The following is a 13,402-nucleotide window of genomic DNA, read 5'->3' on the forward strand; positions in this document are numbered from 1 at the left end:
TAAAAAGGGGGAAAGAAAACTTAACTACGGCACTGATATGGGGCCTCAGAGACCATACTCGAAGTTCTGAGAACTTTTTGTGGGCAGAATGGAAAGTCTCAAGGATAGTTTTTAAGCAGAAGGATGTGAAGATCAGGTTCAAGGTTCTAACGAATCAGTGTGGAGAATGGATTGAGGGGGATGGAAGGAGAGACATGAGAAAGGAAGTCGGGGAATGAGGGGAGAGGATCAGGAGAGGCGGTGGCAGAGGGGAAAGTCAGAGGTCTCCAGGGAGGCAGGGGATGGCTGGGGTCCTGGTCTGGGTGCTGGGTGACAGGGAGGTGGGGGAATCAATCGGGAGAGTCCAGGGAGTTTTCCAGCCAGTGTGATGACCTGGACGCTGGTAACACAGCTGGGCATCTTTGTCAGTAATCACCGAACTGTATATATGAGATCTGTACAGTTGACTGAAGGCAATCTGACCTTCATTGTTGGGGGCGGGGTGACTCCTAGATCCAAGATTAATGTCCTGATCTCCAGCTTGAGACCCTGCTAAGAACAAGAAGCATGATAGGAGGAACACAGATTTTCTGGGAGAAAATCAGGGTGAACTGAGGAGCGGCCAGCCGAGATGCCCAGCAGAGACCTTCGTGACGACGCCCTGGGGGAGGTGGACACATGGGTGGGACACAGAGGAGAAGCTGGCAGGGGAGCCCTGAAGTCTGGGGAGGCAGGGAGATGCAGAGAAGGAAGGGCAGGCTGGGCAGAAGCCGAGGAAGATGAGCCCAGAGAACAAGGAAGAGTCCAGAATGGCGGAGCAGCTGGGAGGAGGGTGGGGCAGCCTGTGGAAGGGGTTGTGGAGCCAAAGACAATCCCCCCCATTTCAAAAACAGAGAAAATAAGTGAGGGAGCGTGTTAGTCACTCAGTCATGTCTTTCTCTTTGCGACCCCGTGGACTGTAGCCCGCCAGGCCCCTCTGTCCATGGGATTCTCCAGGCACGAATCCTGGAGGGGGTTGCCATGCCCTCCTCTAGGGCATCTTCCTGACCCAGGGATCGAACCCAGGTCTCCTGCACTGCAGGCAGATTACTTACCAGGCAAAGAAGATCAAGTATCCAGTAAAAGATACTAGAAATTGTTGGGTGATAATGCCAATGATCCAGTAGAAAAGGAGAGATCCAAGAACCAGGGGCAGAGAGGCTCAAAGGTGGAGTGAAGGCCCCAGGAAATCAGGGAGGAGGGATCAAAACACCCCTGAAGGAAAGCGCCTCTGCTGTGAACAGGGCCCCCATCCACCTGCAGTCTCCCCGTCAGCGCACATGTTGGCCAACTGCGGCCTCCAGATCTGCCCTTCTGCTTTTATAAATAAAGTTCTACTGGAACACAGCCTGGCATGCACACACGCTCTGTCTGCAAGCACTTCCCCACTCTAAGGGCAGAGTTGAGTAGTTGTAACAGAAATGATCTTTCTCACTGAGCCAAAAATACGTCCTCTTTTAGAGAAAATATGACCCTCCAGAGGCTACCCCTGTGGACACCTGACGACCATTCCCCATCCCGAATGGGGATCGGATCAAACTGTCCTGATTTGTGTGATTTTCTTGGAATATACAGGGACCACTCCACTGCTGACTAAGACGACTTTGGAAACTTCTCTACTGCCTAGAAGATATAGTCGGCAGGTCTTTGCAAGCAGGACAAAACCATCAAGGTATGACCCTGCAGCAGGAAGTAGGACTCTGCTCTGAAACGAACACAAGGAGACAAAAGCTCAGTCTTTCTCAATGAACGGCAGTGCACCGTCTTTGCCTGTCCAACCAAGCCTGGTTCCTACATGTCCCTAGCAAATCCCACACTTTACAGGCATGCCTTCCATTTGCTAATGATCCTTGTTCTTCTGATGGCTCAGCTGGTAAAGAACCCACCTGCAATGAGGGAGACCTGGGTTCGATCCCTGGGTTGGGAAGCTCCCCTAGAGAAGGGACAGGCTACCCACTCCAGTACTCTGGCCTGGACAATTCCATGGACTATATAGTCCACCGGGTCGGAAAGAGCCAGACACGACGGAGTGACTTTCACTTGTTCTTTCAAATGCTTCTGGGCCCGTCCCCACTCTGTGCCCGCCCTGTTCCCACAGACTGTTGGGCTCATAACCACACGTCCCTTCCTCTGTGATATATTTTCTCAGTTCCTTCTTGAGCATCTTCTGTCATCTTCTCTGAGCAACCATGTACACATTTCTCCAATAGCACTGGCAGACTGTACTGAAATTACATGTTTACATCAGTTTCTTCCTATCAGAGCAGAAGTTCGTAAAGGGCAGTGGTTGGTATCTTTTTTTCTTTAATCCTAAAAGCCTAACAAGGTAACCTTCCATATGATACGAGCTCGAGGCATGCCCCATGCCTTATTCTGATTAGTGACTTTTTAATCCAGGATGCTAGCTTTGTTCACTATTCCAGTTCGGTCATTTCTAAATATACCACTAGAATAAAAAAAAAAAAGACTGAGAAGCCAAGTATTATCCCAGAATATAAAAGACACGTTGTTGTATAGTCGCTAAGTTGTGTCTGGCTCTTTTGCAATCCCATGGTCTGTGGCAGGTCAGGCTCCTCTGTCCCTGGGATTTTCCAGACAGGAACACTGGAGCGGGTTGCCATTTCCTTCCCCGGGGGATATTTCTGACTCAGGGATCGAACCCACATCTCCTGCATTATAGGCGGATTCTTAACCACTGAGCCGCCAGGGAAGCAGAAAAGACACTGTTAAGAAGAAATCACTACTATTTTGGAAAAACAAAATTTTTCGCAAAGCAAGCAGAGGTCCTAAGCCAACAGCTGCTCCGCCCATCCATCCTTTGATTGACAGACATTGGATGCTGAACCCTCTATCAGGCGCTGTCCTAGGCACTGAGGTGCAGATGAATTAACCACAGGACTTGACATTAAAAGGTCACATATCCAGAAAAGACCATAAAAGACTAAATAAAATAGACTAAATTCTGCTTGCCCCAAACTGAAGTTAACATGAAATATACCAGACCAACCAAGATCAAATGCTGACCCTGTTAGATTAAAAAGCTCATGGAAGTTTTAAATACATATTTTAGAAATCATAATAGCATAAGCGTTGGCTTAAATGTACATAAGCAAGTAAAACAAAACTAGAGCTTAAGGGAGGTAAACTTTTGAAAGTGAGACAAATAATAAAGGCTTGGACTAGAATCGTGGAGACTGGGAGGAACAGAGGCCCGTAAAGTGAGAGAAAAATTGATCTACGAGGTCCCTGCCTAAATCCAAATAGGCTTATTTTCTTCGTTTCATAGGTAATTAGCCTGATTTTTGAAGTAACAGTAACATGTTGTAGCCACCAGGTGGCAGATCATGCCCGAGGAACTCTAAATGGGCTACTGTGCCTTCCAGTTTTTATTTTTATACTCAATTTTCTCTTAATTCCCACAGCCCCAAGTCCTACTGGGAGGAAAAAAAAAAAACAAAAACTGCTGGAGTGGTCTATTAAAAACCAAAACACATTTTAATAAGAAATCTATTCTTAAAAATGCCGTTTCCTTAGTTAATTTAAATACCCTTCACATCAGAATTACACAATGAGAGCTTTCTGTTTGGGGTCCCCTCTCCCTCCTGGCTACCCCCAACTTTATTTTTAAATACCACAGTCTTTGGCAGGAACATGCTAACCCCTTCCTGCTTTATTATACACACATATATATGCACAATGATCTCATTTGATTTTTCCCTTTCTTCCCTAACTGCTCTGTCTAGCAAGTGATATATGAGTCATGCCCTCACTTTTTCCACTGAAAGTAATAAACACAGCCAATTATCGATGGCAAATATCTAGGTACCTAAGTGTGGAAAACAGCTTGATCTTCTTAAACTCTGTTAATCTTATCAAATTATATTCTGCTAATCTGTATGCTAAATATTCTGTATGCTGAAACAGTGATCTTAAATTCTAACTTCTAAACTTCACTTTCAACTTTTTTGAAACCATCTCAAAGAGCTCACAAATAGTGCTTCAATCAGAAGGCAAGTCAATTCATTGGGAAGGTGACTCTTAAACGCTCTGTTTTCAAACCAAGTGTTAGCTTCACTTTTATTAACTGCAAGTTACAAGGATTCACATTTACTTAACTGGATTAACAGACAGTCCCTCTGTCCAAGTTGTTTCCACAACCTGGTGAGTGAACATCGTTAAGGTAAGAAAAGAGAATATATCTTCCCAGGTGTTTCCCTTTCCTTAAAGAAAGTAACTGATGGAGGAAGCAGGAAGAGAAAAGATGAAGGGGAAATGCATTGCTCTATCCTCCACATTCACATAATTCCGATTTCTTGCAAATGAAGGATCCATGAATAAGAGTAACGGGTAAACAGTGCCAAGAAGAGCAGCACAGTCCCTGAAGGCAGTACCTGCGTCAAAGGGCTGCTGGGAGGTTTCAATGAGCTGATGCAGGGAAAGTTTTTGGCACAGTGTTCAAAGCCTTTGGAAATGTTGGCCATTATCTCAAACCCATCTTCCGTCAGATACCATGTGGGACAATGCGTGTGCGTGCTCAGCTGTGTCTGACTCCTTGGGACCCCATGGGCCGTAGCCTATCAGGCTCCTCTGTCCATGGAACTGTCGAGGCAAGAATACTGGAGTGGGTTGCCATTTCCTCCTCCAGGGGATCTTCCCGACCCAGGGATTGAATCCACGTCTCCTGCATCTCCTCCACTGGCAGGCGGATTCTTTACCACTGAGCCACCTGGGAAGTTGGGACAGGGGGGACAGTGTGAGGACCTCCCAAATGGCCTCCTTTCTCTCTCCTAGAGTTTCCAGGAGGACTCACCTCTGGGACATCTGCTCCTGACTCCCTCCCCAAAAGAGCAGTGGTGGTTTACTAGACAGGTGAGCTGGGTGGGGGGAAGGGCTGGTCAGCTCCTCACCATCTGGGGACTGGTTCTGACAGTGATCGTGGCCACCAGTGACCTGCCTGAGCCCTGACCAGGGGGTCGGTCTGTCTGCAATTTTGGGCTGGGAGTCTGAAGCTGACACATGGCTCTCCACCTCTCTCCCGAGCCTCACTTCCACTGGATCAGAAATCAGGGAGTGGGGTCCTGATATGATGTCCTCTCTAATTCCAAACACCTTTTCTTCTCCCCTTGAAATAACAACAATTATTTTGCCACAAGTGGGGAAAGAAGATCTTGACCTCTGTTTTTGATGGCTTTCCAGTCCCATCAGCAGCTTTAATAATTCAGTCGGGTCTTAGCAACAGCCGAGCTCCATGCACGAGTGCCTGGACGAAGTGCCTGGATATTCCAAGGCACTCAGCACGTCTGCTCTTCCTCTCATCCAGGAGTGTTCTGATCCCACTAAGACATGAGTGAGTGTGTGTGTGTGTGTGTGTGTGTGTGTGTGTGAGTGTATGTGTATGTGTGTGTGATCCAGGAGTGTTCTGATCACCACTAAGACATGAGTGAGTGAGTGTGTGTGTGTGTGTGTGTGATCCAGGAGTGTTCTGATCACCACTAAGATATGTGTGTGTGTGTGAGATCCAGGAGTGTTCTAATCACCACTAAGACATGAGTGAGTGTGTGTGTGTGTGTGTGTGTGAGATCCAGGAGTGTTCTGATCACCACTAAGACATGAGTGAGTGAGTGTGTGTGTGTGTGTGTGTGTGTGTGTTCAGTCGCTCGGTCGTGTCCCACTCTTTGCAGTGCTATGGACTGTAGCCCACCAGGCCCCTCTATCCATGGGATTCTCCAGGCAAGAATACTGGAGTGTGCAGCCATTTCCTTCTCGAGAACATGATCCCAATTATAAATAATATGAGCCAACAGGATATCACTAGAAATTAGGTGATAAGGGCAATTATTCAGTAAAAATTACATATCTTCAAAGCAATACACTCTATGATTTTTTTAAGGTAGTTCCTAGTAATAATTGTTCTGTGAGTGAGGCATCTGGTAGCTTATTTTAATAAATGAGTAAAACTTGGCTGAAATAGATGGCAAGACCCTTTTTCCTCACCTCTCCCCAAAATTAATGGAAATCATTATGCCTTTCTATCATTTCCTCAACATATAACAGAGTAAGTCCCTCTTCTGCGGCTAATTCAAGGCTCAACTTCAGGAACATCCAATTATTAAATTCCTTAAAAATCCTTAAATTTGGGAGATTATTGGGTAATCTGTTACTGGCAAAAACCAAAACCTTCCTCAAGTAGGCAAGCATGCTAACAAGCACTCTAGAATACAGAAAACATTTTAAACTTGGAAGAACTATGCAATGCTTCCGTAAGTCAACAGTTGATCATTGGAACAAACCAAAGAATAACTAAGGTAAATAAAACAAAGAGACGAAATGGAGAAATCACTCCAAGGACAAGAGCCAGCAAACACGGAAGAGCCAGCAAACATGGTCCATCCTGCTTTTTTATCGGGTCCCCAGTTTCTTTCCGAAGCTGTAGTTGGTGGGCTACTCAGAACGGAAAACTCCGCCTGGGAAGTCTGGGGGTGGATGTGCTCGCGGCGGGCTCTGGGCTTGGGGCCGCTGGTTACCTGATGAGCACGCACTGGTTGTCGTGGCGCTTCCACAGGCAGCGGTAGCACTCGTTGGCGACGGCGAAGACGTGGGGGGGCAGCTCCCCCAGGTGGCACCTGCTGTAGCGATCCACGGCGTCCCTCGAGTACAGGCCCGCGATGGTCTTGTAGGGGTTCACGGAGGCGATGATGGAGCCGATGTAGGTCTGTGGGGACGGGGCGGGGAGACAGGGACTCGGGTTACAGGTGGCACTCGGGGAGGAGATGGGGGCATCTGGGCACGGGATCTCACGCCCACCCGCACTGGGGTGGAGACAGAGCAGCTCCAGGCGGCTCCACACTGAGAGGGGAAGAGATACCACCTCCCACTGGGGCCACTGTCTGAGCCTAAACAATCCAGAGTGCACGTTAAAGGGACCAGGGACTCCTGGCCCCCACTCGCACACTTTTCCTGTATCTGGGGACTCCTGGCTCCCACTCAGACACTTTTCCTGTATCTGGGGATTCCTGGCCCCCACTCGCATGCTTTTCCTGTATCTGGGGACTCCTGGCCCCCACTCACACATTTTTCCTGTATCTGGGGATAAATCTTGTGCAAAGGAGTGAACCCACTTCAAAGAGGGCTGCAAGGAAACAAGAGAAAGACAATGGGGACACAGCGAAGCCCAAACCCCTAATTCTCCGGGGACCTCCTGACCCCAGCGCCCATCAGGAGGCTGTTAGGAAAGGCGGGATTAAAGCAATAAGAGAAGGCGGGGTGGGGGGGTGGCCAGGGAGGGTGACTGCTTAGTGGGCTTCTGTTCAGGATAGTCAGAAAGTTCTGGAGGTAGACAGTGGTTATGGTTGCACAACACGGCAATGGTATTTAGTGCACTGTACTGCACGCTTAAAAAGAGTCAAAATGGTAACTTTTATGCTATAAATATTTGACTTAAGAAGTAACAAGAACATTGTGAAAACACTTGGTATTCTTCCAGTAATCTCAAACACCTCATGAAATGCCATGTAACTTACCTGGAAAAATAGCTGACTGGCAATCTTCCCTTTTCTGGAACCAAATCCAAGCCAGAAATTAAGCAAAATCTTCAGAAGAGCAAAACAGAGGCTACAGAGTTATCAGAGCATCATGCTTCATGCCTCCTCCACATGGATACAGACTAACTCACCCGTCCTTCTCTAAGAAAGGCTAATGAAGCTGGGTTGCTGGTTCCCAGGCTCAGACACAAGTGGAATAGCCGATAAGGAGGGTGGGCGCTAAGGTCCTGCAGCCTTCACCATTCACCTGCCTGCTTCCACTGTGTGTTCACTGAGCCCCGGACTTGACAGCGTGTTATGGGCTGCGTGCCCTCCTCCAATTCATGCACTGAAGCCCTGACCCCCAGCACCCCTGAATGCAACTCTAGCTGGAGACAGGACCTTTTAAAGATGATTAAATTAAAATGAGGCTGTTCAGGTGGGCCATAAACTTGTCCTCGTGTGTGCTAAGTCACTTTAATCATGTCCGACTCTGTGCAACCCATGGACTGTAGCCCGCCAGGCTCCTCTGTCCATGGGGATGCTCCAGGCAAGAACACTGGAGTGGGTTGTCATGCTCTCCTCCAGTTATCTTGTCCACTCAGGGATCAAACTCACGTGTCCTTCATCTCCTGCATTGGTTCAATTCAGTTACTCAGTTGTGTATGACTCTTTGCGACCCCATGGACTGCAGCACGCCAGGCTTCCCTGTCCATCATCAATGCTAGGAGCTTGCTCAAACTCATGTCCCTTGGTATCCCTGCAGTGATACCATCTAACCATCTCATCCTCTGTCATCCCCTTTTCCTCCTGCCTTTAATCTTTTCCAGCATCAGAGTCTTTTCAAATGAGTCAGTTCTTTGCATCAGGTGGCCAAAGTATTGGAGCTTCAGCTTCAGCATCAGTCCTACCAATGAACACTCAGGACTGATCTCCTTTAGGATGGACTGGTTGGATCTCCTTGCAGTCCAAGGGACTCTCAAGAGTCTTCTCCAGCACCACAGTTTAAAAGCATCAATTCTTTGGTGCTTAGCTTTATGCTCCAACTGTCACATCCATACATGACTACTGGAAAAACCAGAGCTTTGACTAGATGGACCTTTGTTGGAAAGTAATGTCTCTGCTTTTTAATATGCTGTCTAGGTTGGTCATAGCTTTTCTTCCAAGGAGCAAGCGTCTTTTAATTTCAGGTCTGCAGTCACTATCTGCAGTAATTTTGGAGTTCAAAAAAATAAAGTCTCTCACTGCTTCCATTGTTTCACCATCTATTATGGTTTTATTTTGGGGGCTCCAAAATCACTGCAGTCACCATCTGCAGCCTGCATTGGTAGTCAGGCTCTTTACCACTAGGGCCACCTGGGAAGCCCAAACTTGTCCTTGTAAGAAGAGAGAATCTAGATACACAAAGAAACACAGGCGATGTGTGCACACAGATAGTCCACATGAGGACCCAGCAAGAAGGTGGCCATTTGCAAGCCAAGGTAGGAGACTTCAGGAGAAACCAACCCTGCTGATACCTTGACCTCAAATTCTGGGTTTCTAGAACTGTGAGAAAATAACTGTCTTGTTGCTTCAGCCAGTCAGTCCATGGTCTTTTGTCATGGCAATCAGAACAGACTAATATAGAGGGCCTGAGCCTTTCAACACTCACAATATCCCTAGGAAGTTCAGAGTATTATTGCATCTATTTTTCAGAAGAGCAAATTAAGGTAGAGTGATAAAATTTTGCTTTTGGTCACACAGTCAGTAAGGGGCAGAGGTGAGTTGCGAATGCAGGCCACCTAAATCCAGAGCCTTCTCTTCGCATTCACCAGCAAGGGGTGGTAACACAGCAGACAAGAAAAGCAAGAAGCATTGGACAAAAAGCTCAAACATCCTGAGTGCATCTGTACCATATTATAGCAATTTGCAATCATCTATATTTACAGTGACTTTCAAGAACATCAAGCAAAATATCCTGTGTCCCGTGTAACTACTTTCAAATGTAAGACAGTCGAGAGCACGCTTTGGAAACATTTTAAACCAAAACAAGGTTGAAAAGGCCAAGGAGTTATTACCGTATGACCCAACAATTCTGTTCTGAGGTATGTACCCCCATAGAATTAAAAACAGGTACTCCAACAAAGATACAGCAGCATCAAACACAAGAGTCTAAAGGTAGAAACAACTTAATGTCCACCATCAGATAGATGAGTAAACAAGATGCAGTACAACCACACTGCAGAATATTATTCAGCCGTGCTAAGGAAGGAAGTACTGATACAGGCTACCATGTAGATGGACCTTGAAAACATTACACGAGGTGACAGAAGCCAGATGCAAACACGGTGGTAGTTACAATGGGCAGAGGGGAGGGTGGAGGCAGGAAGGACTGACAGCTGACTGCCTTGCAGGTACAGGGTTTCCAGTTGGGTGATGGTAACATTTTGGTGCTGGTCGTACAACACTGGATGTACTAAATGTCACTGAATTTATCATCAAGTGGTTGGTTTTCTGTTATGTAAATTTCGCTTCCATTGAAAAACAATTAAAAGATGCAGAACTTTCAGGGGTGAATTTTCAGATCTTCAGACACCTGCACTCTCTAGAGGGCCCCTTTTTCCCCATCAGAGCATCAGGGGAAGGATGTGGCCAGAAAGAAGAGTGCAGGGAGCCTTTTCCTCTGGGGAAGGAAAGTGTCCTACTTCTACAGCAGAGCAGAGAATCACATGGTCCTCTGGGGGATGCCAGATACCTTCCATCAATGCCTGGACCACAGGTGCTGGCAGCTTCTTTCACTACAACTGCAGAGATGAGGGAGGCAGGCAAGTAGGTGATGCTTGAGGCTCTGGGAGTCTGGCCCCTTCCTCTTGTAGGTCTAAAATGTCAAGCTTGTTTCTACACTTTTAGTAGCTGTCTGCATTATTATTATTTTTATTTGGTGAAATACCAAGACTTCATTTTTCTGTGAAACATGTTTCCCCCTCCCCACTTTGGCAGAACTCAAGACAATCAGTGAAGACCCTCTTTATACAGATAGGGAGGCATGCTGCCAATCCCGTCTCAGCTATAAGTGAAAGAGAAAAGCCACAGTCAGGGCATCAGTTTGACTATTAAATGAATATTAGAATAGTAACCCATCATTAACATATCTGAAAAGAGAATAATATGCCCAAATTGTGAAAATTTTTGCACTCCTGTTCATATCCAGAAGATGCAGGTTCAATCCCTCGGTCAGGAAGATCCCCTGGAGAAGGAAATGGCAACCTACTCCAGTATTCTTGCCTGGAGAATCCCACGGACAGAGGTGCCTGGTGGGCTATGGTCCATGGAGTCACAAAGAGTCAGATATAACTAAGCATGCACTGCCTGACTGCCTCCCGTTGATAGCATATTGGCAAGGTGGTTATGAAATTCTGAGATGAGATTTTTAAGTATTGATTTATACATGAAAAACATCATAACCTTTTAATACAAGCTTTCCTTTGAAAGTGATGACTTTGGCCAAAACCTCACAGGCGTGCTCCCCCTTCCCGGTTGGGGAAGGAGCCCCCAAGCATCACTTAAGAAAAAGAATCTGCCTTCCAATGCGGGGGTCAGGGGTTCAATCCCTGGTCAGGGAACTAAGATTCCGCCTGCTGCAGAGCAACTGAGTCCACATGCCACAACCAGAGTCCATGTAGCACATCAAAAGATCCTGTGTGCCACGACTGAGACCCAACACGGCCTAAACAAATAAGCAAAATTAAGAACAAACAAACAAAAAAAGAAGTCACTTATCCTGACACAGATGACGTGGATTCTGTATGGGGGCAGGAGACCCACAGGACATTAAGTTTGTTAGTAAAGGTGAAGCCAGAACATCCAAAACATCTTAGTTTTGTTTTTGAGTAATTCACATTGCACTTGGCCCAGTGAATAGTTTTAAGGTCTTTCAGAGAGACAATGAGGTCTGTGGTGCGGCAGTTACAGACGACCCTCCCGTGCCTCCCACCCAATCCCCAGAGATTCTAGGGGTGGGAAGCGGGGCTCTCTGATCAGCAGATGGTCAACACTAAGGCAGCCCCTAGATGACAAGTACCATGCCAGTGGTGGTTATGCCCACCATCCACTAACACTACCATACCTTCCCCAGTTGAGCCTGGTCCCCAACACATAGTTAGAGCTGGCCCATGAGCTCATGCCCAGCTACTGTCTCTGGCTCAAAAATCATTCCAACATGTCTAAAGACTGTCCCACTCTTGAATACTCTGTCTTATAGACTTTGTGGTTGCCCATAAATTCAGCCAAAGGGCTCCCCTGTGCCAACAGGGGGCAAGAGAAAACCAAACTGAATTTGAGCCCAAATTCAATCATCTGACTCTCCCCCTGCCTCCAAAAAAAGGGAAAGCATATGTAAAATGTGTGTTTGGCTGGTATGGAGAAAGAACCCAGTTCTTCACTGCTATTTTTTAAGATTATGGGAAACCGTGCCTCATGCAGCGATCAAAACACCTCTTACTGTAAGCACCTCCACTTAGTTCCAGAGGTCGACTAGGCTTTTATAACATGAAAGCACACGTTTTACAGTTTCACCTCCTCACTAATGACTGGAGTCATTTCTCAACAGGCCTGACACCAGATTTCAAATGACAATTAGGTCTACGTGTTTGCAAAACAACTTGACTGACGTTTCAGAACCGCGGGGCATAGAAGACAAGTGACCCACGCAGACACACATCAACATAACCTTGACCGACGGGCAGCCCAGCGGCCGGTGCTGCCTCCGCTGACAGAGGAAGGAACAGAGCCAGTGAGCCAGGGCAGGACGCTGGATCCTCATCGGGGGGTGCTTTCCCACAGGTCTGCGGTGACTCCCCCCTTCCCCACTCACCCACATGCATACAGGACGGGAATCGTCCCAGACTCTCCAGCCTCACCGTCCGTGGCCACTGTCTCCACGTGCTGGCCACACCCCACTTTCAATTAACTCTAGAATCAACCCCCTTTTTCTCCATCCACGCCCCTCTGACTACACTTGCTCAATTATCCCCGAGAGTCTCCTTCCTCACTCATTTCTCACTCAGTCTTGTGTGTTCAATCCCAGCTATACCCTTGACAAATGAACACCTGAAGACAGACACTCCCCTGCAGAAAACTTTCACAACTCCCGCAATCTTCAGGGTCAACCCACAGAATATTCGAGAAAAGAGTCTGAGCACCTCCAGAAAGGTGACTTGTGGAGGTGATGCACAACCTAACGAATTTTTCTCCTAACAGTTACAGAAGTGGGGGCAGCTTCGGTGACTTTCCCGTTTTCATTGTTTGTGCCCATACTGGTGCCAAATTATACTTTTGGACTCCCCCCCCCACAAAGGAAGGTGTAAATCAACATGGCCACCAAAGTCACAGTTCCTAACGGTTTCTTCACATTAGATGAAGGGGTTGAGGTCCATCAGCAAAAATAATTACAGCCAGGGGCACCTTTATTTTTTCTCACACTACCTTGAACATACCACCTTGCGTGGATTATTCTGTCACTAAAACAAAGGCTGCATGGATAAGAGATTTGTTGAATCACAAGGAAAGTTTGACATGGAAGTAAACATGGAGGCTGAGGAGTAGAAGGAACAGGAGAACAGCCTAGTTTTAAGTTAAGTATCAAGGGATGCAAAAGATGCAATGTGGTAAGAAGTCACAAGAGCAGTGAGAAAACACGTGTTCCACACTTGTGCCATGGACCACTCTCTTGCTCTTTAGTTGCCAACTCGTGTCTGACTCTTTGCGACCCCATGGACTGTAGCCCGCCAGGCTCCTCTGTCCATGGGATTTCCCAGGCAAGAATACTGGAGTGGGTTGTCATTTCCTTCTCCAGGGGATCTTCCTGGACCAGGGATTGAAACTGC

General features: G+C 47.0%; 1 protein-coding gene across 1 annotated transcript in view; it reads right to left on the minus strand.

Moving 5' to 3' along the window:
• The window catches only part of MYO10 (myosin X), a 258,106-nt gene that overhangs the window by 122,039 nt on the left and 122,665 nt on the right, over positions 1–13,402 (minus strand). Inside the window, exon 4 of the mRNA XM_065905787.1 lies at positions 6,543–6,730. Within this exon, the coding sequence (XP_065761859.1) occupies positions 6,543–6,730 (188 nt within the window). The remainder of the gene's footprint in view (positions 1–6,542; positions 6,731–13,402) is intronic.

Source organism: Muntiacus reevesi, chromosome 14, assembly GCF_963930625.1.
Source record: "Muntiacus reevesi chromosome 14, mMunRee1.1, whole genome shotgun sequence".
Classification (NCBI taxonomy): domain Eukaryota; kingdom Metazoa; phylum Chordata; class Mammalia; order Artiodactyla; family Cervidae; genus Muntiacus; species Muntiacus reevesi.